Source organism: Harpia harpyja, chromosome 10 (genome assembly GCF_026419915.1).
Source record: "Harpia harpyja isolate bHarHar1 chromosome 10, bHarHar1 primary haplotype, whole genome shotgun sequence".
NCBI classification, from domain to species: Eukaryota; Metazoa; Chordata; class Aves; order Accipitriformes; family Accipitridae; genus Harpia; species Harpia harpyja.
The window spans coordinates 29,054,095-29,080,153 of record NC_068949.1 but is presented as its reverse complement, the minus strand read 5'-3'; the positions used below and the strand labels follow the sequence as shown (position 1 = coordinate 29,080,153).

Below are 26,059 nucleotides of genomic sequence, written 5' to 3'. Positions count from 1 at the left end.
TAAAGAGGAAAAAATGGTTGAGCCCAAGACTAAGCAAAAAAATCCCAGGCTCAGAAGTATCAGAGCCATAAAACACAGATCAGCTGCCTACCTCTTGAGTGGGAATGGCCTCGCCCTGTGTCACTGGAAGGATCAGGGATTGCTCCTGCCTTAGTTTAAGAAACAGAGTGAGGAAACTTTTTTTTCCTTACAGTTGTATTCAAAAGGATGGGGATAACAGGACGGTTTCCTCTAGCTTTGCTGGAGAACCTCTGGGAAGGGAACGTGCCCACGGCAGCAGGTTGCTACCTGGCACTTCCTCGCCGGGAAGCGCAGCGGAGCGGGGAGGAAAGGGGAGCCAAGAGCCCACATCGGTCCCCGCAGCCTGCAAAGTCACCTGGGGCTGGACGCGCCGCTGAGAGCGGGTTACCTGGCCCTGCCACAGGCCACTGAAGCTTATCGAAATCTAACCCGCTGTAAAACCGGGGGATCGAACTGCCGGCTCGTCTTTCTCCAAGGCCAAGCCAGGGCTTCCCTAAGGCACTCCGAAAAGTCTAAAGGGCGGAGGGGATTAGCGAGGCCTTGCGTTTCCATTTCCAAAGGCTCCACCTGGGCTCCCGGTTCCGCAAACACCTGTGCGCGCCGCCGGGCCGGGCCGGGCCGGGCCGGGCCGCGCCGCAGGGGGCGGGGGCGGGGCCGGGCCGGGCGCCCCGAGCACCGGGTCCCTCCTCTGCTGAGCGCCTGCGGCTGGGACGGACGGACGGAGAGAGGCTTCAACTACCGGCACGGCAGCGGCCGGGATGTAACCCAGGGGAGGCATTGTTGGCAGACGAGTTTCCGCCGCGCTCCGAGTCGCGGCACCGGGAGGGAGCCGACCCCAGCCCGGCAGGAGGAAGCGGCCGCGCCGGCAGGTGCCGGGCGGGGACGAGCGCGGCGCGTCCCGGCGGGTGCCGGCGCAGCGCGGAGCATGGACAAACTGAACAAGCTGACCGTGCCGGCCGGGGAGAAGTTGAGGTAGGGTCTGCTCCGCTCGCGGGGCTTCTCCGCGAGTGGGGAGCGGGGCCGCGGGGTGGGGGGGGGGTCCTGCGGGCACGGCGGGAGGACGGGGAGCCGCTCTCCGCACGGGAGTGAGGCGGGATTGGGAGACTCCGAGGCACAAGGAAGTTGGCAGAAGTTCGAGAGTAAAACGGGGTCATTACTGGTCACCAGGGCGGTACGGGGAAGGGCGGAAGGTAAATGCAGGTCTGGAGCAATTAATGGGACACAGATTTCAAAGCAAAATGTGCGTCTGCTTCCTCTGCAGTGAAAAGAAGAATGTTTTTAAAGTGTCTGTTTTCAGAGCTGTAAGAAAATAGTCTTTGACTCACTAAGATGTATGAGCCTTATGCGAGTTAGAAAAAGCTAATTAATTGCTTCATGGTTTAATCAGAGTGACCTGTGAAGATGGCTTTTGCAGTTAAGTTCTGTAATATTTCCTAATCTTCGAAAGAACTGGTGGAATAGAGGGAGCTGGAAAACGGCAAACGTTCCTAAGTGAAGCAGAACGATGTTAAATACAGGGTTTGAGAAGAAAAAAGCAGCAGCTGACCATTACTGAAGTATTTTTAGTGTGACTCCATCGGTGTGCTGGTTGAGTTGGTACCTCAAGGCTCTTTCATCATGACTTTTTTTTTTCTGAATAGTTAAAAGAAGTCCTGCTTCACATTAAAGTAGCATAGAAACTTTTTCTTCCCCTGAAAATTAAGGAATACTGAAAAATATTTTTCATAAAATAACTCAAGCCCTCAATACTAATTTATAAACAATTGTCAAGTTTGCCTCTCCTCAGAAGCCTTCATGCAAATCAGAATAATCCCTTGTAAAGCTAATTTTGATGGAATAGTATTTCTTGATATCTACTCTTTCCATACTGTTGAAATATTGGGAGGGGGTGTACTTGAAGAGCTGCAATGACCCTTATATTCCTCAGCCAGGCACACCTAATAAGAGCCTAGCAGACTGCATCCTACAGCACAGGCAAGAACTCTGTGGAAGGTTCAATGGACAGGGGGAAGAAGACAGTGAATTTCCTCTTTGTTGGCAATTTATCACCTTAAAATGGTCTAAATGGTGTCAAGTGCTCAATGTTGGTCTGAACTAGCTATCTCAAGATAATAAGCTGAGTGATGGCATGGAAAGTTTGATGCCATCAAGACAGTTGCTGGTACGTAAAGAAATAAAACACAGACTCTCTGCTGTGATAAAATTGTAGCTGGGATGTGTCTTCTGCACCTTTGCAAATGACTGAAGTAGAATTACTTTCAAGTATACAGAGGGGGTCTACATGTGAGGGTTAAAATGGTCCACAACTTGTTTGTGAACCGATTCAAAAGCCCTAAACCAGAAAGGCAGCCATCACACCCCTGCTGCATCTTTACACTGGCTGACACTCTTCATCTTGTCTGAAGTTTTAATATTGTTGTAAAATAAGGAAGAGAAGGAGGTAGCTCTGCTTTCCTGTATTATCTTGAAGTATCAAAAGCTATTTCTCTCCTCCTCATGGCCAATTCACTGTAGTTGTGCAAGGAATGTAAGAGCACACATTTCTCAAACGTGTGAGTGTCCTCACTATACACAGTGGAAGGGTGTGTGCATGCTTCGATTTCAGCATGTCGAAATACGTCCTTTGGCAGAAACCTGGGTATTTGGCTACACGGTCCTACTACAGTATCAGAAATTTTAAAACTTAAGGCAGAACTTTCCATGAGTACATATTCACAGTGTAAATTTAGGACAGATGTGTAAATATAGGAAGAGATCAGCATAACATGGTGGCAGCCTTTTCTTCCTTCTTTGATACAGCCGAATACCCCTTTGCGCTATGTGACTTGTTGACAGTGCAGTTGACTTCCTGATGTAGCCTCCTTTCTGCATGGAAGACACATAGATGGTTAAGAGTTTGTACTGAATGTTACATGAACGAAATGGTTACTTTAAAAACCTACCTTCCTCCATATGCCAAGACACAATGCCAAGAAATATTCCTACCAAACATAGTTTCAATTGGTGTAATGATAGTTCACATTTTTCTAAAGACAGCTTTCTTAAAATTTTTTGCTTTGTAGCAGCAAAAATTAAAGTAGCACTGCTGTTGAGTCAGTGTCTGAGAGTACAGCTTTTGATTTTTTTTTAAGTGTAGACCTGAAAAACTAGATATTATGTGGTTTTGCGAAGCTCATCTATTCTCCATGGGTGTATTTGAGCATACCAGACCTAGCTTTCTGTTGCATTAGCAAGTCTTATGTCAGATCTGAATTCTTAACATATTCCATTTGTTTGTTTATTACAATAAGAACTGTAAGTGTTCTTATGTGCCTCTTTAACTACCATGCTGTGGTGGACGTTGTTTGCGGTTAAGTCACTCAGTTAACTTTACTATCATATAGTGTTTGTTATAAGGTATGCGCAGTATTATACAAGTGTTCCCTCGGAGTACCTTGTGTTCAAATTGCTTCCATATAGTCAGGAAAAATGAATTCCAAGGCTTGGTTATTTACCCTGAGTTGAATTAATTTATGTGGTGCATACAATACTTTGGTACTTTGAATGGTTTTCTAAAGTGTGGAGTGAATACATGAGCAATAGCCATGCTGCCATGGCAGGCTGTAGTATGCCTTGATTTCAGCCTGAACTTCAGGAAAAAAAAAATTATGCTGCAAATGTATAGATGGGTAGATGGTAGGTGGCAAACGTCACAGGAAGTTAGCAACTCAAAAGATACAGCACTAAACTTGCAGACTCTTTTGGGGTTCAACTTCCTTAGACTATAGGCTATGATTTCTGGTCTTTAAATAATTTCTAGCTGCTATATATATGACTCTGCTATAGCATCTCTTCAAACTTGCTGCATTTTTTTATTATGACCACAAACCTTAATAATGACCCTCTGCTCATAGCTGTCTTTAGCTCTGTATCACAAAGTCCTTTTCAAAGGCATCATTACCATCACCACTGCAGTGACAGGCAAACCATGGCACAAACCAGAAGTGTACCACATGCTTTCACTTGCTTAAGGTCATGCAGCCAACAACTTCCAGATTGCAGACAGACTTTTCCAAGAGCACAGTTTCATGTTAATTTCCGATGACTTCATTAATTTGCAGCAGTTCTCCCCCCCCCCCCCCCCCCAAAACCCTTGAATTCACTATCTCCAACCATAACTCCCAAATGAAAAGCAAGTGGAAAAAAAGCAATTGACTTTTTTTCTCAGGTGGGACAAGTGTGTCAGTTTATTTGCAATATTTTGTTTTAACATCCCGTGCTAAACAGGTGGGTTTAAGTCCTAATTCTGTTGAAATCAAGAGGAGTTTCCTTAAGGCCTGAATGTCTGTTAGTTGCCTATCAAATTTGAAGGTATTTATGGCTTCACTGATTTTCTACTGATAGAGACAGTTTGACTGTAACTACTAGGTCTTTTCTTTACCAAAGGATTTTCTGGTATTGTTTCCTCTTGAAAGTATGTAAACAGAAAATTAATTCATTTGGGAGTGAAAATATATTTAACTGTAAACTGATACCTTCTATGTATAGGATGTTTTATTATAGGGAATATTTACTTTTTGAGAAAATGAATGGGGAATATCTAAACATTAGGTTTGTGCTGTAAGAAAATATTTTATTACAGTAGTTCTACTAATTCCTGTTAATAGTTAATTGTAGCAAACAGAAACTTAATCTGTTTTTTCAAGTCAAATTTTAACATAGTTTATTGCATCAATGGACTTGACCAAGACAAAAGAACAAAAATAAACTCAAGGAGGAAAGAAGGTGGAGTTTCAAAGTAAGCTAGAGAATGCTCCCCATGACAGAACTGGGCGCCAAAGTCCATGTCCAACTTTAACATCTTTTCCCCTTTTTAGTTACATAGACTTTGGAGAAAAGGCTATGCAAGTGCCCAGTTACTTGTACACTGCTCAGTGGTCTAAAGGCTCAAATCAGAACTGTTCCACATATGAGATTTTTCCAGACCAACCCCTTCTAAGCTGCTCATCGCTATCTCTTCTTCACAAGTCATGGCCCCCTTGCTTCTGCTCTTCTACCTGCTCTGTTCTGCTGTCTCAAGCAGAAGTCTAATCTGCCTCCACCCTCAGACCCTAAGGACATAACAGCGGTGAAGGTCTTCTGGGATACCACCCACCCATTGCCACCTCCAGCAGCCTTCTGTCTCGGCTTCCAGTTTCTCCTGACAACTTTCCGCTGCACAGTAACACTTTGTTAAGACAGCAGATTTTGTGGCACACCCGCATTTTAGTCCAACAAAATGTAGGCTGAATGTAAGGTCACATGAAATCACAGTGCCAGTGGTATGCAGTCTTTAAAGTTGAATTTCACAGGCATAGGGGTAAAGGAGGTCACCAGCTACATTCGCCCTGCTGATAAGTACAAATATAAGTTCTTTCTGTAGGATTGTTAGGTCCAGTTTGCCATACAAAGTGTGGGATTGTGATTAAATAAGGCTGTATAATCTCTTATTTCCTCTAGCTTTCTGTCAGCTTAAACAGCTCATGAACCTCCCTCACCTCTGGACTTTGGAATGGAGTGAGATGCGAAATGCAAACTTCCCCAAATACTGCTGTAAAAATCCCTTCTTTTGCCCCCAGTGTGACTTCTCCAGTCAAATCCTCCTGTTGCTTTTCCCTCTGACCTTGCTTCAGCATAGCATAGCCTCCACTCCATTTGTATTTGTCCTTCTTTCTCTCTTCCTCTCTGCACAAGCACTTCATTCTGACAGTCCCTTTAAAGTTTTTTTTTTCTTGCTTATCAGCCTTCTTTCCAGCTATGTCATCCTGCCTAGACCAATGTCCAAGCTGCCCTAAAAAAAACTCACTTTTTTTTTTTAACATAAATTGCCACATAGTAAATTATTCTCATACAGAATTTCCTGCCTATGATGCTCTTTATAGAAAAGTGTGTTTAAGTGTGACTGTGATCTGTCTGTGTTTTAAATGAAAATATGGCAACGTGGATAAAATGATGCAGTGTAATATTGAAACTATGGTGAAAAACCTTGGTTTAATCTCTGTATATAGGTAGCAGTGTAAGAGTATAGTCTGTTCACAAGATCAGCTATGCTTATATAGTACCTATAGTTTCATTCTACTTGTGCTGGCAAAGTTGTTCAGTCACTGCCATAGCTTATTCCACCACTGCCTCATATGTACACTCTTCCAAATAAAATAATGTCTTCTAGTGACATTGTAGTGTTGCCAGAATAACCGTCTACAGTAAGAGCATTTGCCAGCTGTAGCAATCACAAATGACAGTCTTATGCCTGTGACTGTCAGTTATTCAGCAGAAGCTAGTAATTGAAATTGGATCTAAAGATTTGCCTTTTTTTTGTTTTGTTTTTTAAGTCAAATAATAAATGACCAGTAGCCAAGCAAATAAACCAATAAATTAATTTTCTTGGCCATGGAAAAAATAAAACATTCCAGCAAACTTGGTATAACCATTTTTCACCATTTTCACCATAGTTTAAAACTATACCCCATACAGCTGTGCAGACAGCTAGGTATTAAATCATAATATGACACTGCAGGTAGCCAGTGATATGTTGATCCCGGAACAAAACAGTTTTGTGTTTTACAGAATCATTCAAAACCTACATACTGCACACTACATTATAATGTGATAGATGCTTTTCTTTTGGAAGGCAAATCTTACAATCGTAAAATGTTGCAAAAAAGCCTTCCACGCTGTTATGGCTTGTGTCAGCCATAACTGTGTTGGAAAACAACATTAGATTATCAAGAGGGGGAGAAAGAGTTCCCACATTGCTAGAAATTGCTATAAATACCTCTTTATTTGAAAATAAGTATTGGTTTTAGTGGCCTCCTTTCTCACCTTGGAAAATGCTTCTGCCATTTGATTATCTTTCTGAGAGCTGTCTGATAGTCTTTGGAGGCCAAGCTCTTGTAAGTCAACAGTTAAAAAAGTTCATGAAGAGAAATGGAATCAAGTTTTAGTACTGCTTTTGGCGAATTTAGTTTCAGAAAACCATTTAACCTGATCAAAACCTATCTTCAGGGTTGTAACAGGCCAGACAAGATACAACTGGAACATTTTTAAATACCCTAAGAATTCCCTTGGTTTTGCTTTCTGTTTAAAGGATGAGTGAAATCTGGAGTTTCAACACTGCAGGCAGTTCCAGCATTGTGACCAAACCTAGAGGAAAAAATAAGATTTCAATTATCTGCAGAAGAGAAACTGAAAAAAATTATAACTTGTACAGTTCAGATCATTTTACTTAATGTTCACAATGTTACATTAACTGAAATTTTTGACATTTAAAAAATTTGAATGTTTCCTTTTAGTTTGTTGGACCAGTACAGTTCAAGATGAAACTCAGCTTCTCCACTGTAGCACATTACGGTATGCACACTGCAATGAGGGAAATTTGTGACCCACTCTATTTGATGTATTGAATGGAAATGCCTCAACACTACTTCTTTCATAGGTGGAGTTTGCCTGCAGGAATCAGTTAAAAGTAATTTTTAGCCATCTTCAGATGGCTAAATCACCTTCTGCAGGTGATTTATAAAGTCCCTCATCATTAGAAAAGAAAGAACGTATCTACTTACTACATAGGGTTTTTTCCTTATATGTTTTATGTGGTTTGTAAAATGATTGCTGCATTAGAGGAGTGATTTTAGTTTTATATAACATCTTTTATAGTCTAAATACCCTAAAGCATGTTACAATATGATAGATAAGCAAATATTTCTTTTAGAAAGCAAATATCACTGGTTTTATGTGCTCAGCAGACAACAGAATTGGAAAACTGATGGAAAATAATGTGACAGTATTCTCATTCAGCGGTAGGAAACCATCTTCGATTTTTGGTAGACTGTGAAAGGACTTTACATACTGTGTAAGTAAGTTTGTTTTGTGACAGTCATAGTAAATGACTGAGGGGTAAAAGAAGCTTGGAAATTCTGTTAGCATCTTTATTCTAATCTGTTAGTATATATGTTTTGGACAAGGTCATTTTCCAGATCTAAGCAAAGCCAGATGTTCAATGCTACAGGTTTATGACTTCAATATAAATTATATGCTACACAGTAAATACTTTAGAAAGAATTAAAATAATGGATCCTGAGGCAATAATATGAAAAACATGAGTATATATTTTTCAGGCTTAATGCAAGGGCAACTGGGTGAAGTAGGCTATTAATACAAGTGGCTATACTACATGGCTAAATGATTCCTTCATGTCTTAAAATATAGACACTATAGGCATCTCTGCAAGAAGCACACAGGCAGCTAAGTGCTACTGAAGCTGTAGTTACATGGCCAATTTAACTTAGCATAAGTCTGAGCTGCTGCCAAAAGAGTAGGTCTCTTTGTTCCACCCTCCCGATGCCCCTGCTTGCCCTGCCCCTCGTCTCTGCCCGCACACTGGCACTAGGGTTCCCACGACCATGTGATAAAGCTGGATCTGATCCTGCTGGTATCTAAATTGGCAAAAGAAAAAAGAAGCTAGTTTCCCAGCTGGAAATTCCATGATTCATCATAGCTGGGTAAGCACCGAGGGCAGAGAAGAGCGAATTTCCCCTTTCAGTGGCAGCCCATGTGGGCTCCATTAAAGTGGCCATATAACCCTAGGGACCAAAATACTTCTCCAAAGTTCTAAAATTTGATAGACTTCAGAACAAAATAAACAAAACAGGTCCATGAGTAGCCTATACTAGATCCCTGCCAGTGCTATCCCACATCTGTGGTGGATATGCTTCTGTAGCTCGAGCCAAAACACTTTCAGCCCAAGTACAGCAGTGTGTGTTAGTCTTAATCAGATGTGTCAAAAAATGTGTCCATTATCCTGTGCCCCTATCATTTTGATTCTAAACAGGTGATAAAATCACTTCAGCTAAAGTGAATGTAATGCTAAAGGCATGAAATACAACATCTGCAATTTTTGCTATAAGCATTACATGACTTCAGAAAAAATATAAAGAGGAAATTAGTTGCTACATTTCAGTTGCTAATGGGTAAGAAAAAAACCTGAAAGTCAAAAAGTTATGCTTTAGAGAGGAACAAGAGAGAGTTCCCGTCTCCTTCCAACTCGGGCACTCCTGTAGAGAAACTGACTGGGAGAGGGAAAAATCTTGTCAGAGAATGGAAAAGGAAGTACTGGGTCGCAAAGGACAGTTTAAAAAACATGCTGAAAGTCTACTTACGGGGTTTTTCCTGTACTCTTACTCATGCTGAGCAAGTATGAACAGAACCAATAATGCAATACATTTTTAAGACAAATTTTGGCTCTACAAAAAGCAATGCAAATTTATAACAATCCTAAAATTAGTGCTTCTCTTAACTTCTTACATCTACTTAGTGTATCTAGAACCTATATACATAAAAGCTACTGCCTTGGAACTGACTTGCAAATATTGGGCAGCATTAAGATATCTGGGGTTATTTTGTCTCTAGGAGTAGACTAATGGGAGTGTTTAAAGTTTAATGCCATATCTAGAAGCTCTGCTCTGTTTTATTTGACTGTCAGAGCACTATTTGGTAGAGCAAATGCAGACCATTATGCATATAAATGCACTTTTGGTTTAAGGGGAAGAGTTAAGAGGCTGTTTAGAAAAGCCTCCCTTTTCTCTAGTGCGCACAGCACCTTGCCTTCAAGCTATTGAGCCCACGAAGTTTTCCAGCCCAATGAAAAAACACACCATTTTTTTAATCCTTTCACAGTCTATGAACTTACTGGATTAAAATCACTAAATTAGAAATGTGTTTTAGCAGCAATCTTAAATGACACAAAGACACTGATGAAGACTGCACTCAGATGATTAAGTAAATTTACTCATCTCGTGTCAGTGCTTCTATGCCCATGTTAGCAAGACCTTAACACAAAATTTAAGTACTTACCTAACTGTAAGGTAGTTGAAGTTAGACATGTGCTTAAACATCTGGCTAAATCTTGATCAAGCCCATTACGTAGTTACACATAGACTTTTTCGATGTCCTTCAATAGGTGACCAGAACTAAAATGGCAGATTTGAAATTTGTGGAAGGGGTAAAAGAGGAGCAAACCAAGAAAAACTCGCTCTGTTGGAACACCAAATCAAAATTAAGCCTTCATCTTCCTGTGTTCAATTCACTCAGTTTTCTTTTTCATTCACTTTCATGTCCTTCATGTGCCTGTAGTAGTCTTTCAATGTACATGCCTGCAAGAATGACAGAAATGTTACCTCACCTTTCAAAAAAATGCTTGTAGAATTGTGACTAAAAGTAATGTTACCACTGAGAGGTGGTAATTTTCTAGGTCTGTACCAAGTCCTGTCTTTATTCACTTCCCTGCAATGACTTTGTACTTCCTCTTTTTGGTGAGATATAGAAACCACTTCACTCGTTTAAATTTCTGTCCTTGCTCTCCTTCACCTACCAGGCTGTAGGGTACTAGTCCTTCAGAGAGGTACAGTGCTCAGTTTTACCTGGAACTGTATTTTAGAGTAACCTAATACGTTTAGTTTCCTTCTGCTGCTTGCAGACCTTTCAGAAAAATGGAGTAAGCCTTGTTAATGTAGCTTCTGTGGGGGTTTTTGTTTTTTTAATGCATAAGCTCATATCCAGACAGATGGTGCATAAAAGGGATCAGTTAACCAAAAAGACTCAGAACGCAGCAGGTCAGTTACAGAACAGAAAATATCTTTTAACTTTTTGAGTCAAGAAATGACATGCAATACTCACTTAGTATATCATAATAGCTAATTACTTTCTCTACTACTTGCAGTATCACTATTACTGAGTTGGGATAGAGGGAAGAGCAAGCTGGCTAGGAGGGAAAAGGTGTCCAAACCTGAAATCCCTTCAGCTGTTATTAAATAGCTATATTTTCAAAAGTTGTACTAAAAAGTGCCTGGCCATCACTCCTTTCTGATATTCAAAAACAGCTGTGAAGTCCCCAATAGCAGTAGGAAAGGTAACAGGAACCAGGTCTAACTGTTCTTCTCGGCTAAATAGAAGAAAATGGTAATTGCAAAAAAATACTGTATGACTTAAACACGTGACATCTTTGGTATTAATATACTGTCCATATATACTCAAAACAAGCCTCAGCCTTGATCTAAAATGAGGAAGCAGTTGCACCAAGCATTTGGTGTCATTGATAGTGCTTTAGTTGTCTCAGCCCCACCGATAAATCTGCATAGGTTCTTTCAATTCACAGAATTCCCAGTCACCTCAAAGTAATTATACTATTCAATTTCATGTTAGGGCTGATTTGTGTCAAAGATGTATTATGCCTTTACATGCTACATATTTTCATTTGCTCAATCTATGTTAGTGCTTACTAATACAAGAGAGATTGACAGCTGCTTTGTGAAGATTACGTAGAGGGCATATGAAGATGAAAAGTATAATCAATATTTAGCCTTTCTGTGTTCTGTGTGTACCATGTAAACACTCACCTGCTCTAGTTATGGGGTTTGCCTCTAGACAAAATAGTGGATGATTGAAAAGTGAGCAGAATAGGATGTTATTCAGACTTTAAAAAAAAATCAACACCCTTGACAAAACTAAACTATTTATAGGCATTTCCTCTTGCGCATCTCATGAACACAGCAGAAGACAACTCGTTGTTCCTTCTTCCTCTCAGATAGGTATCTGTAATTGACTTCTCCCCATAAGCAAGCCTCTTTCAACTTTTCTTCACAGCTTTGATACAGCTTTACGGATAAAGATCAAAGGCTCAGTGCCTTGAACTGATGGTTTGGTGTCACAGGTTACCACCTCCAGCTCCAAAGTTCCTCCCCTCCTGTCATGAAAGGCATTGCAGGGGGTGGGCTGCAGTAAGTCCCCAGAGTGGATGAGGGGCAGTAACCCCGTATCTTAGACCAGCAGCTAACTGAAGCAGTTTATCTGATTGCACCTCAAGAATTCAGCTATGTGTTTATGCATTACACACATGTAACAGTCATTGAAAACATCAGCTCCAACCCAGCCAGCTGATGCCAACCTTCATTTCCTTGCAGAGGAATTCCATTCTTGCTGTTCCAGGTAGCGTATGATATAGGGGTGTGTGCATGTGGAGATCTGAAGCACCTGAAGGAGGCCTAATGAGAGGAAATAGATGCTTTCTTTATTTGGGAATTTCCTTTTGCTTTCTACTGAGCAATTAGAAGGGAGGTGGAAGGGGGTAGAGTTGTTTTATATAATTAATTGGGTTGGTTTAGATGTACAAAACTGGCAAGTAATATGAAAATACATCTTATGAAGACACTCACCCAGTTCACTGAGATCCATGTTCTTCCACAATGACTGTGTCAGGAGCACTGTGTTAATGGAAGCCTCTTGTAAGAAAGGTGGTACTTTTCTTGTTCGTTAATTTAGTTTGAGAAGATGGATCAAGATAAGAGCTTCAAGCTTTTCACAATCTCAAGTGGTATTTCTAAAAATCCCCTTCTAGGTGAACAGGTTCCCCCCCACCCCCAGCAAGCAAGAGTATTCCCTTTTGTCCAGAAACAATAACTCACTTAATTGGTCACCTGCACACCTGTTTATAAAACTAAAGGCTAATAGAAACACAAAATAAAGACCAGCTGGGGAGAAGGTGGTGGAATAACTGTGCTGTGAGAAGCAGTAAAGGAGGGGGCTGGGCATGCTGTTCCTCCTTTAGTTTCATGTTTTAATGTGGTTTTTTGAAATAAGAGGTAGCTGTAGTAATGTTTAATTTTCTGCTCTTTAAGTTTTGTTTTTTATCTTCTAATAACTCAGCTTTTATTCTCCAAATTCCATTATACTCTTCCTTGCTTTCTGTTTTCTTTTTTGTGGTTCTTTTCTGTAAAACTTTATAGCTGAAGCAGGTGGGGGGTTGGGGGGATGTTTTTGGTTTGAGTCTAAATTTGTACTTACTAAATCCCATTCTAGGTTTCCAATGCTAAGCATTTGAATTTGCCTGAAAGACAAGAAATAACTACTTTTTTTTTTTTGTGGTCATCTGTTATGCTGCCTTTCTCAAGACAAAAATGAGGGCTACACGTAACTTTAAGTGAATGGAGGTAGTAATGATCTGCAGAAAATGGGAGTTTCTAGACACAGAACTACAGGGTGCCCTGTCAGTGAGAAACAGATGTACCCAAAAAGGTATAAGAACTGAAACTGGAGTGCAAACTGATTTACAGTGTGATGATTTTTTTTTAAATTATTATTACTATTTTGAAACTAATTCAGCTTCATCAGTTAAAGATTTAACTAAGGAAGAATTAAGATTTAAACTAAAATTTAAAGGAGGAATATGCAGGTCACTTAATATTGAATGTGTCAATATTGCTTACAAAGCTTCCCTTGCAGACCTGTCTGAATATATCCTGTTCAAAATTCTGCCCTTTTTTAACTAAAGAAACTGGTCCGTGAGCGCAGATGGGGATTTTTCAAGGGGCAAAACGGATAATTCAGACAGTCCTATAAGCACCAGAAATTTAAGGAGGCGTAATTCTAATCCTCCAGATACACACAAATAAGTATGCTTGTAATATAGAAAACTTCCTGTGATTCATTTAAAACTGGTTTTTGTTTTGCCACCACTCCCTACTGACGCTGCAGTCAGCCCTGTTTCCAAAAACATTATCAGCACCACTCCCGACTGCAAGCGCACACATCTGTGCTCACAGCCAGATGCACTGAAACAACCATGCCCAGTCTTCCCACCCTGGAGACCATGTAATATATTCTTACAGCAGAGGGGTGTCACTCGCTATGGGCTGTCACTCGCCACCTGACATAGGCAGCTGTACAGCTAAAATACTGACAACCGATGTGCACACTGAAGGTCCAAAGTACTGGATTCACTGTTCACACAAGTGGGTGAACCGTGCCGTTCGTGTACACAGGAGATCCCTCTCTGTTCCCAGGAGCAGGGGGAGGCTGTGGCCACTGAGGAGCCATTCATGCCAACTGCTCTGAGCCACAATATACATATCTACATAATACATATTTGTAAATGTCTTCACAGATTTATAATAGTGATAAATACAATTTCTCAAAAATTAGTCTAAATGGTGGGAGAATTCCTTATTACACAGATCTGTCTGAAATTAAGACAGACTCCTCTTTCTCAAGTCTGGGGACTTTGTACCTCATCTTGCATTTGAGTTGAAAGCTTATTACTCACTTTATTTTTCTTCATGTTATTTATATTTTTCTCTTTTCTAAAAAAATTATTTTAACTTTGGAAAGCTTTTGTGGGATACCTTGTATGCAAAAGAGCCAGAAGCTTCCAGCTGATGTTTGAGTGGGGATGTGTCACAGGCCAGGCTCACCCATTGCCCTTCGCTTGACATACATTCTGCATACGCTGAGCTGTGACCAGATCAAAGAGAAGGTGGTTTTGTTTCAGTTGTTTTATCTCAAGGCAGCTCTGCAGTCCTTCAGCATGGCTAGGTATTTTGTGACAGAGCAAATCCTTCTTTCAGGGTATATTGTATTTGCAATGGTAAACCCTTCCACCTTCCTTTACATGGGTATCACAGCTAGTGACCCCTCTGTCAGTACATCTGATAATCCTGAATTGCTGGAGGTCAAAATTGACAAGATACGAAAAATAGCAACACAGGGCTAAAAGGTGCTTCCTTTTAGGATTCATCGAACAGTCTTTTTTTGTTATTTCCTCCAACATGTAGACTTTCTGATGTATTTGTAAGAAACCTCAAATTTTTTAGAAGCACCTAGAGCCAAGGCTTCCATCTGCAGAAGTTTGAAAATCTATCCTGTGTGCAGTGAGTCCCTGATCAAAGGGTCCCATCCAGTCTATACCTGTCACAATTAAACCAGGTCTCAAAATAGCTATCTATTGCTGAAGTTTTTTCAGAGATTAACAGTGACACAGATGGCACCTTTATCTGCAAGCCTGATTTTACATAAACAGCTCTCAACCAAGTTGAATGAAGAGTTGGTGCTTGTAGTTAAGAGACTACTCTTAAGTTTGACCTCTTAATTATCTTTAATTACATGCAATGCAAAGTAAAACTAGCATTACTTATTATTTTCATTTACAGTATTAGCTGATTGAGGTCCTTGAATGTTTCTAGTATCTGTTCATCCCAAGAGAAAAACTAGAGAATAAACATTAGTTGGTAACAAGGTCATGACTCAGATGTGTTGTGAAGAAAGAAGGTTGTAGTTATGTACCTGAAGCAAGGGCTGTCTACATTGGGCCATGGTAGCCTCCATTTCCTAGATACCCTCAGGGCTGCTGCTCTGGTAAGTTTCTCCCACAATGAACCTCTTTACTTGGAGTATTGTCTTAAGTAAAGTATTTGAGAGCTAGACAAAAAGTATTTGAGAGCTAGTCAGATACGCAGATCCAGGTAAACTGTTGCCCTTTTGTGCTTCACTTTCCTCATCGCTCTGGAATGGCCTTTGGGCTTGGGTTTGAGACCCTTAAGATTTGGAGAATCCTCTTGCTATAGGCTTTGCTATCTGCCTCTCATGTTTTCTACTGTCTCTCTAAAATCACAAGTCAGACAGCTCTTTGTAAAACTTGTCAGTTATAGCCTATTATATTGGCTGGCACCTCAAGAAATCTCAACCTCTAGCTAACTGGACAGACTGGTTTTTGCAGCTTGTTCAACTTCATGGGTCAAAGGGGATTCCACTTGAACTGGAGGTCATCCATGCCTGATGACTTCCTACGCTTACCACTATAGAGTGCTCTGGTTATCTGCTTACTCTCACAGGCTTGATACAAGTTGAGTTGTCCGGAGGCAACAAACTAAGTATTCCAGCAGTTCCTGCAAGAGCTACGTACCTTAAAAAATTCACACGAATACGTATTAGCTACTCCCTAATTTATCACAATTTGTAATTAGAAAATGAAATAGCTCCAGAAAAAGAATGAGGAAGAAGAGACAGAGATTTTTAGGAAATTTGATTATGCAAAAATAGGAATGTTCTGATTTCAGTCCATCTGCATGGGAAAAATAATTGATCACACCAGTAGCAGCACATGTGATTATTTCTAATTTAAATGCATCTTTTTTAAAAAATGGAAATATATATTAAAATGTTCTTTTAAACTATAGCCTTATTCAGTGCACGTGGAACACCTGTGATAGTCTAACCAATTCACCTAAATATGATCAAATGAAAAGCAAACTGTTCTGGGTACTCGGAGTTATGAATTTTGGGGTGGGTTTTATTTGGGGGGGGGGGGGGGGGATTTTTTTAGAGACCAAAGTGACAATATAAAATCAGTCACATGAAAAATGAAACACCTTTTTTCAAAATAAAGCCATAATTTTGCTATTGTAAAGATATATTAATGTCAGAGATGAGCAATAAGCAATATTCAGCTCTAAATCTACAGTTAGATTTTGGGGGGGGGGGGGTCCTATCTTTAACAAACAATAAATACAGGAAGAAAAATAACTGATGCTTATGTGCATTTCTAATTAAAGGCTGGAAAGCCTTTTATGAAAAGGACACAAACACTTGCAAACAACCATTCTCCCCAAACTAGAACTAAACCATTTAATTCTCCCCTCATTCTTTTCATTCCTCAATACTTTTCATTTATAGACACTGCCAGGTGCCAGCTGGGGCACAAGACAGAAACAGTAAACTGCAGAACATGGCTATTTGTGATGTTTCAAGCATAACCAGAAGCTGAATCTATTAGGAAAAAAAACCCAAACCCCCCAGAAAAGCAGAAGTTCTTCTGAGATCTTCACCCCAGATCTGCAGATTTAATGTATCTGCTTAGTTTAGATAATAATCCAAGCTATTCTTATAGATGTAGTGCATTGTTGCAGGAAATCTCGAAACATTTTGCTGTGCCCCTGTTTCTCTCACCTGTAAGTAATTTATTTTTTTGTATCAGCAGGTAACACTATATCCTTTTGCTGTAAATTAATAGTATTAATTTTGAGCAAAAATTAAAGATGTGCTTGTGAATTATTTGTCAGTTGATCTCATGATTTCTTTCTTTTTTTTTTCCTGAGTTGAGAACCTAAAAAGAATAAGTTGAGTTGTTTTTTAAGTAAAACTGGGCAAAGATTTAGGCTCTAGGAATACTCTTTAAGTATCAGACCCATGACGTAGCCTGTCAGGGCAGGATATTTCACGTTGTTGTATTACAGGGCTGCTGAAAACATGGAATATCCTTCAATTCCAGCTGACGTAATGAAAGGATCAGATTTTTCTGTTCTGTTAATAAACATCATTAAGACTAAAATTAAGCTTTGTTATTTATTTCAGGATTCCAGAAACTTACAAGTACTCAGTTATTTAACTGTTCTTTTTAAGCAAGTCTCATAAAGTGGGATTAATTGTCACTAACTACCACAATGACTCTCAAATCAGTAGCAGAGGTAGGAAGGTCCCTTTCAGCATAAGCCTGATACTCAGCTGCTACCTGATGCCTTGAGTGGCCACATGTCTGCTCAGCCTGAACCAAAGACTGCAGACAAATAATCACATCATGTTAGTGCAGTTATTTCATCATTTTTGTTTAGCTAATTCTCATCTAATTCCAATTTAATTTGAAAAAGCTATTTTAATTTTTAAGAGACAGCAGTAATTACTAATGATGAAGCTGGAAGATAGGTTTTTTTTAGTGAGGCTCTATGCATTACTCAACCTTCTGAATAATAAGGTTTCAAGTTTAAAGAAAGCTTTAAAAAAGGGAAAGAATACTTTGATGTTTTTACTTCTCTTTGTAAGCAAAGCTTCCAAGAGTCTTTTCGTAGCCTGACTGTGCATCAGAGATGAGGTAGGCAAGACTAAAATGTGGAATGACAGACAAAACAAAGAGTGGAAGGCAAAATTTTTAAGCCCTTATTTGAAAAAAATCATTGCTTTCCTTTATTGGTTGTGATAAAATCTTCAGCTTAGGTCTAATAAAAGATACTTAGTTTAGGTAAACAGGAAGAACATAGACTGTGTGAAGAAACTAAAAGTATATATGCATTCTATAGAAGTTTCTAGTATGACCAGACTTCCAACAGGTTTCACTATAAAATCAGTCTTTTGCAGGAAGTTGTATCTGTGTTCCGGATGTTGACTTGATTTTAGTGGTGTGGTTTTTTAAATGAGAAGGGAGGTGGGATTCTAAATGATACTTGCTGAGTGAAAAATAAGATATTCAACTTAAATTGCCTTGATAACCAGTAAAATTTTAATGAGGTCAGTGCAGCTGACGAATAAAAACAATCTATGATTCCAGATACCAGTCTATGTAACTGGAGTCCTGAGATCAAGAGTTTTTACAGCTAAGAGTCACGGATAACTCTAATGGTTTCTCAGGTGGCCTGGGCCTGGGAATGTATCATTTTTCCCCTTGCATTATAACTGCAAACACTGTGGGAATGAGGTAAACTGGCCACTGATAAAATTACTCCTGTAAGGTCAGAAAGCAGAGGGCATTGCCATTATAGCTGTGGAGTGTTGTAAAGTCAGTTCTGAACAAAATGTTAACACTGAAATATTCTAAACTATTAATTTAGGCAATGGTGTTCTTTTCTGATGCACTTACTCTTAAATCGATTGTTTAAACTGGACTTAATTGTATTAAGGAGAAGGATAACACAAATCATGCCAAAGAGCTCTGTTAAAAAGGGAGGAAAACTTCATACACAAATTATTTAGCAACTAAACTACTTATTGAACTTATATTAAGCATTTCTGATGTGTGAAATGTTACTGGAAATGCATTTCCTATATTTTTCTTAATTTATGTAAATGGGTGTTCAACTACATGGTAATTTTAATGCTTGCTTTGTTTATTATCTTACAGGAAGCTTCAAAAGATGGTGCATGACATCAAGAAAAATGAAAGTGGGATAATAAACAAGTTCAAAAAGTAAGTTTGAAATGCTAATCGTAGTTTTATCAATTTGGGGAAGTTCACATTGCTAGCACAGTGTATAGTACTTCAGTGATGGGACCATGTTAATCTAGAGGGGTATACTTCAGCATATGTAAAGAGCCTCAGTCCAGACTGCAACATGCAGAATTGTCATTAGTATTAAGAGTATCACATAGTAGTTGCAGAACTGGTGTCCAACAGGAGGTTGTGTTTGTAGCCCTAAAAAACAGTATTTGGGTAAAATGCATTTTTCTTACATATTCTTTGGGAATCATCATCGCTTGTTGTTTGGGTGTGTGCCTTTCTCCTCAGGCCACTGTTTAGGCTACCTGCTGCAATTAAGTTTTCATTTGAGCTCTACCTTGAACCAACTGGTCAAACATCATAGTTAGAATTCCCACAAAAATGTTAAGTCCTCCTGTGTTTCAGTCGCATAAAACAAACCCCAGCATTACCTAACATCCTTATTCCATTAAGAAGTGCTGAACAGCATGCATATTGATGTCACGTGCATATGAGTATCATAAAATATTCATGTGTATTTATACATAGAAAGAAATTCCAGTAATTCTGCATCCTTGTGAAATGAATACACTATTCACTGTTTCCAGTCAAACATCTATTTAAACCAATTAGCTATTTAGCACACTTTTTCTTTTTCTTAATGCAATAGCTCATTTGCATTGAACTTCCATTTGGATGCGATTTTCTCATTCAGATGTCTTTCTTTACATGGGTCATTGATGACAAAAGTACTAAGTACTTTTAATTAGTACACAGTATCTGCAGCGTTTCCAGGACGACCATATTATATTCTAGAAATACAGCTCTTGTACATAAAAGGCACATACAGACATTGTTTAAAATTGTTCTTATAGAGCGACTGTGATGGCTCAGTTCAAGGAAAAGGAAAAGTATGGTTTTAACAAGAGCTAATGAAGTGATCAGTAGGCTGGTGGGAGAAGCAGTAGGGCTTTGCCTGGTTTGGCTATGCAAGAGCTCTGGAAAGCTGGCTGGCTCACTTATTGCTCCTGCTGCCAGCCCAGGCAGGGCTGGTGTTTGTGGGGCAGCTGCTATCCCTGGGAGAGGAGGGGGATACACTTCTAGGAGCAGCAGCAACCACCTGGCTCTCCTGTTGCACAGGCAGGAGGAGTAACCTTGGGCTGCAAGACCTCTTTGTGGCCTCTATCACAGTTGTGTTTCTGTCCACAAACCTTAAGCAGGCTCTGATGGTAACACCTGATCTATCAAATAAATTCTTGAGATCGCTTTTTTTCCCTTTACTCATCCTCTTTCACTCTAGCACTGCTGCAATTCACAGTAAATCACAGTCATGTGGTATATGTACTTGTTATTTCCACATAAGCACAAAGGCAAATTTTTCCCTAAAATGACCCTCTTTCAACTACTTGGATCTTTAATTTAATCTATGTGTTTGTTTTTAACACAGTGTGTATGTAAACAGACCACTGTGTTCAGAGATCTGTCTGCAAAAAACCTCATAGTTTCACCGGGTACCTGCTCTCAGGGAAGAGCTTCTAAGCTGTCAGGGCTGTTGGTGGGGTTTGGGGAGTGGTGTGAGGAGGATTGGGTTTTGTTGGTTTTGCCGCCTTTTAATAATGGGTGGCTTCCTACTTCACAGTAGTAGTTTAAGTTAATGTTGCAGTGGGTCCAGTTCAAATGCCTCAGAGAGGAAAGCAGATGGCAGAAACAATAGAAGCATCTCAAGTTTATAATTTGAAGCAACAAATTGTCTCCCATAGTTGCCTGGACATGAATTCTGCTCTTAATCAGTATTGCTCTGACTGTGTATCCTTCCTTGAGAGTAAGAGGGGAAGGACAGAAAAGGGAAAAATAACAAGAACTAAATGTAACTGAAGCTGGGAAGGTCAGAGGTGCCATCATTAAATGTCAGATACAAGATTGCTGCTGTAACACTGCAATTCTTTGATTCTCTCAAGATTAAAAAAAAAAAGCCACAAAAAAGAGCAGGCTCATAAAAACTCTCTTAATGTATGACTGCAGCATGAGGCTCATGTTTCACCTCCCCCAGCTATAAGAATACAAATTGAGATGTAGAAAAAATACATATAATAATCTTCCTGATACTTTTATGGTTCATCTGAGTTATAGTAGTCTCTTCTGCAATGATGAAGATCAGAAACTTACTCTTATGTTTTTAAAAAATTGAAGGAAAAATTCTCACATTTGCGCATGACTTAAGAACTCAAATCTTGAACCCAGCACATAATGAGACTTGCAATAAAAGCATGAGCTGACAACACTGATAAGGATATGTACAAGAGATGCCAAGCTTTGCAGAATTAGAATTGGCTGTATTCCTCTGAATGTGCCCTTTGGGGGCTTTTTGTTTGATATTTAGATGCTTTTTCTAAAAAATGTGGTTATCCAGTTGATCACTTCCTCCATATTAGTTACAGCATTATTTTATTAAATGTCAAGGATCTAAACATGACTGCAGCAGGAAAAATTGTATTAAAAAATTGGCTTTATGTAGCACAGATTTGGAATTTGTCTGTATGCTGGAAAAACATTGTTTTGACTCAAATTCAAACCTATTATAAGTAGAAATAATTTTAGAGAAGTCAACTAGCATACTTGCTTATCCCAAACCTAAAGTTGTCACACATGTATACTGTAAGCCTCTGTTACTGAAACTGAAAGAATGATCAAATACTGATGAAATACATTTGACATATTGCCAGTATTTGTTAAGACACTTTTAAAATCTGGATTGGCTCTTGATTATGCAGAAAAGTAAGATAAGTTCTTGCATCAAGTGTCTTGCTCTCCATTCTAGTTCATCTGCGGGGTGCAGGTGGGGAGGGATATGTCTACCATCCATGTGTGTCTTAAAGGTCTGCAGAAGGAAGTCTTGAACAGTGGTGGTTAACAGTAAAGAAAACTACAGATTGTTTCTTCATTGCTTAAAAGTTCCTGTTGTTTATTCCCCATACTGACTTAAAATTTTCTGCCTGTAAAATATTGCCCACTGCAGGATAGCATTCACCTGCTTGCCCTTAATCACATGCAAAACTGTTTACAATACTGGACTCCCAGCTGCTGTGCAGATCATGATGTCAAAGAGAATTATGTACTCGGGTGTAGAAGCAATTGGTACAGCCAAAGTTGTATAAACAATGATTGCTGGGGGCATTTTTTCATATTCACGTCCTTGGTAATATAGAACAGGGAAGTAAGAGAGAAATCATAGGTTTCACTCTGCAAGATGGTTGCCTGTGCTTGAAACACACTGTAAAGACATAGCACTCATCTGTAAATCATAAGCTTTAAGCCTCTAGGCTTTGTTCAGTGGAATCCTAGCTCCACTGAAGTCAATGCTAAAAGTCATACTGCCTATACAGCGAAGTCAGGCTTTCACCCTAAAGTTCTGGTACATGCTGACCTACTGTGTTGAATAAGAAAGTAGAAGTTCAGGTTACTCATCTTGTTGCAATATCGCATCCTATCAAAACTTCCTTTGCAAAGCCATCAGAAATCATGCACTTGGTAGTGATTTGTCTAACTGCACACAATGCAAATATGTCCATTTCTTGAAATCACATTTGCCACATGACCTGAAAAATGGAAAGAAGATGCATCTTCATCTCATCTGCTTTACCCAGCTTTTTAGTTGGGTAAGTTTTTACTTCAGATTTGTCTGGTCCATTTTTCTATACCGTTTATAACTTAGGTAGTAACTTCAGGCAGAAAAATGGAGTTGTGTCAACCTGCACAGATGCAACTAGAAGACATCCATGATCAAACCCTTGTCAAAAGGAAAAGTGGTATTTTATCGACAAAACAATGAGAGAAAAGTACTAAAAATCAAGCTGTACCACACTTGGAAGAAGAAACCAGGGAGAAGTATAATACCTAATTTTAACTGTATTCTGAAGAAATGTGAATTTCAATGTATAGCTGAATAGAATGTTTTGAGTGTCAGGATTTTTATTAATATAACAATATTTCATTGAGTGAAGATAAATAAATCACAGCTATATACCATTTCACTGCCACAACACGTTGTAAAGAAAATGTGCGAAAGAGTAGTAATAACACTTTAAAAAAAAAAAAGGTTTCAGGTTAATTTTATTTTGTGCCAGATACTTCCAAAGCCGTAACAAACTATTCCACTAGGTCATGAGAATATAGCTCAGGAAAAGTTCATATGTCAGCTGGATTGTGCCTGTTTGGAACTCTGGAAAACTTTTTGGCAAAGTTCAATTAATTTATCTTTTAATTACAAGTGTGATGATCTAGTGCACTTAGGAGTAATACATACTATAAATACTCAACTCTGTAAAGATGTTAATATAATTTTTGTAAAACCTATTAAGTTAAAATGGTTCCTAAGAAGGGAGTGGACTTTGTACAGAGTTAACAACAGAAAAACTGAAGGACTCTTGAAAACAAAGAGTTTTTAGGCGTATCTTAAATGCTGGGGGAGTGAGCAGAAACACTAGTGAGGAAATGCATCGGTGCAAGAACTAAGTGCTACATATAAAGGGCTGCTACTACCTACATGTGGTTACTTTTCTGGGTGTAGCCTGTAAAAGCAAGTGTTGCTAGAGCAGAAAACCCAGACATCTGCTGCAGTTTATTTAAAAATTCTCTGTTTAGTGCAGGAAAACAAAAATTTGCGATGAACTCAAAGCACGTGATTAATATTTGCAATCCCTACAGGATTCCTTACGTGAGAAAAGTTAAGCACATGCCTAAATGTTTTGTTGGATCAACCTCAGCATGCTATAGAGGGGAAATCTCAGAATATGTTGGTTTTTAAAATGAAATAGTTTATTCTCCTGGAAGTTATTATGAATCTCTGCATAGTGCATTCTGTCCTTGTGTGACCAGCATCTAGACCACATTATGTGAAATGTCTCAAATGCTATCTGGTTATTTGTTGAAGCTAAAATGTATATAGTAAGATGTGTTATGTTGCTTTTAAAACCTGTAAACGTACTCTCAAAAATGTACTTGGATTTTATTGAGTCCTTTAGAACTGAAATTTCTCAGGGATATTTCAAAATATCCAGAAATTTACTTATTTTCTATTAAATTTTAGAAAAATACTAGTTCCATTAAAGTAAATGGAAACTTGAATTATTTAATTGTGTTCTATCACAGCTAACGCAGAGATACTTCACCACCTGTAACTTAAGTCCAGAGTGGAGTACCACTAGAATATTTTACTTGGAAATTGTATTTGCTATAATTTTATATAACTCTGTTAAAAGATATTTTAGGAAATCATTCTGTCTTCCACTTAAATATGTATGCTCAGTTGGATGGCATTTGATTCTTTCAGTCCTCTCATTAACTTCAGGGGAACAGGACGGAGTCAATTGTCACTCTGCAAGCATCTGTGTGGATAATTACATCCATAGGGGTTATGTCTTTTGAGCTTGCATTGGGGTTTGCACATTGGGTGAAGTTCTGGCTCTTGCAAAGCAAAGCTCCAATTGACTGCAAAAGAGTCTGGATTTCAGTTTTGGCACTCAGTAAATCATACCAGTACAGTGAGAATTATTTAAGTGGATTTGAATTTTAGAATAAATAACATATTTGAAATGATTCTAGCAAATACAGATATGGCCATGAACTGTTTCAGCTCTGTGACAGAAATATTATTTCTTTTCTTCTATTGATACTCAGGTTCCAAAATGAACAAGTGGCCTTAATTTGCAAAACTGGGAAAGATACTTGGGATCGGTATGCTATTTCAGAGCTGCACAATGGCATGATAGGCTGCTTGGACACAGACCTCTGTTCTGTGCTTTGTATGCTTTTGTTATAACATATTTACATTTTCTGTCGGGGCCACTGCCAGGATTTATGGGGCCTGGGACAAAGTGTTGAAGTCTTCTGCCTAGCAGCTTAGAAATGTATAATGTGGCTTAAGCCACATCCTTTACACTGTGACCCAGCCAGCCTCTTACTATTGCCTCAGTTCCGCTATTTTCCAAGTTTCCACCATCTCTGAACAACTCATGATAGACATGTTGCAAAGTACATTAATAGATTTTGGTCTGTCCTCCCGAAGAGCCAAGATCTGCCCTGGCAGTGGCCCTGGGTTTTTCTTCTAACATGCCTGTGCTAACCTGGACAGAAGACAACAGCAGGGCTGTTGAGAATGCTTTTTAATTTACTGTTTGTACACTAAGTTATATTATGCTCCAAGAAGTTAAACTCGGAGGAGGCAGCTATCCATCATTAGTATTGTTAGTAACAAACAAAGCAGGAAAACACTTCAAAAATAACATGGCTAGATTGGTTTTGGTTTGGTTTTTTTGGTGGGGGTTTTTTGAGCTTTAGCAATGCCTGCACTATTTATTCATTGATTCAGGCAAGTGGTGGTTTTTTTTTTTTTTACTATCTGAACAGAATTCCATGAATTCAACTCAAGAGTAGTCAAAGCATTTCTCAAAATAGATGGGAAAAGTTTGTAAATTGATGTGTTGGTGTCAGCATGCCACCACCCTGAGTTACCTTGATACCTGAACCATGACACCTAAGCAGCATGCTCAGGACCAAAATACCAAGCGTCAAATTCTTGTGGTAAAGCAAAATTTGTAGACATCACTATTGCTCAGAGATCATAAGAAACATTTTAAATACTTTGTGGACAATTTCTTTGTAAATATTTTCCTTATTTTTGCAAATGAATTTGTTAGGACCTAATTGAAGAATGAGTGAAGCCATCAGTTCAGTGGACAAAGGTTCAGGTCCATGGAGAGGTCTCATCAGTGCTACAGGGAAGCTGTCAGACAATGTTCAAAAGTCACTTTGAAGAGTCATTTTAATGTAAATTGTGTTAATGTTTTATATGGCTACAAAAAGCAAAGGATTTTTTTTCTCTTCAGATGCATCAGTCTGGCCTCTGATATCACACATGCACCATTAGTTTTGACTTTAAACCCAAATTCTTCTCTCTTTTTTTTTTTTTTAACAGGGTAATGAGATAATTGATATATCAACTGACTAATTCAGTGTCTTCTCTGGACAGCTGCAATTTAGTAAGCAGGAGCATACATATATATACACATATATGTATGAAAAGTACACACACACATATGTGTATACACATATATGTATACTCCTGTTTGTTAAATATATATATATGCACATACATATACATATGTATAGTCCTTTTAGTATTTCTACAAATTATCTTTTGATTCACTGGGTATTACAAATGCCATTATAACAGTA

General features: G+C 39.0%; 1 protein-coding gene across 4 annotated transcripts in view; it reads left to right on the top strand.

The window, feature by feature from the left end:
• Positions 1-26,059, top strand: part of BLNK (B cell linker) — a 103,003-nt gene that overhangs the window by 52,442 nt on the left and 24,502 nt on the right. The window contains exons 1-3 of one of the 4 annotated variants that reach the window (XM_052798282.1): positions 676-993; positions 18,752-18,817; positions 24,503-24,559. In XM_052798282.1, coding sequence (XP_052654242.1) covers positions 947-993; positions 18,752-18,817; positions 24,503-24,559 — 170 coding nt within the window. In that variant the 5' untranslated portion in view covers positions 676-946. Of the gene's footprint in view, positions 1-675; positions 994-18,751; positions 18,818-24,502; positions 24,560-26,059 lie in introns of those variants that run through there. The other 3 variants (XM_052798280.1, XM_052798283.1, XM_052798281.1) reach the window with 3 other exon arrangements.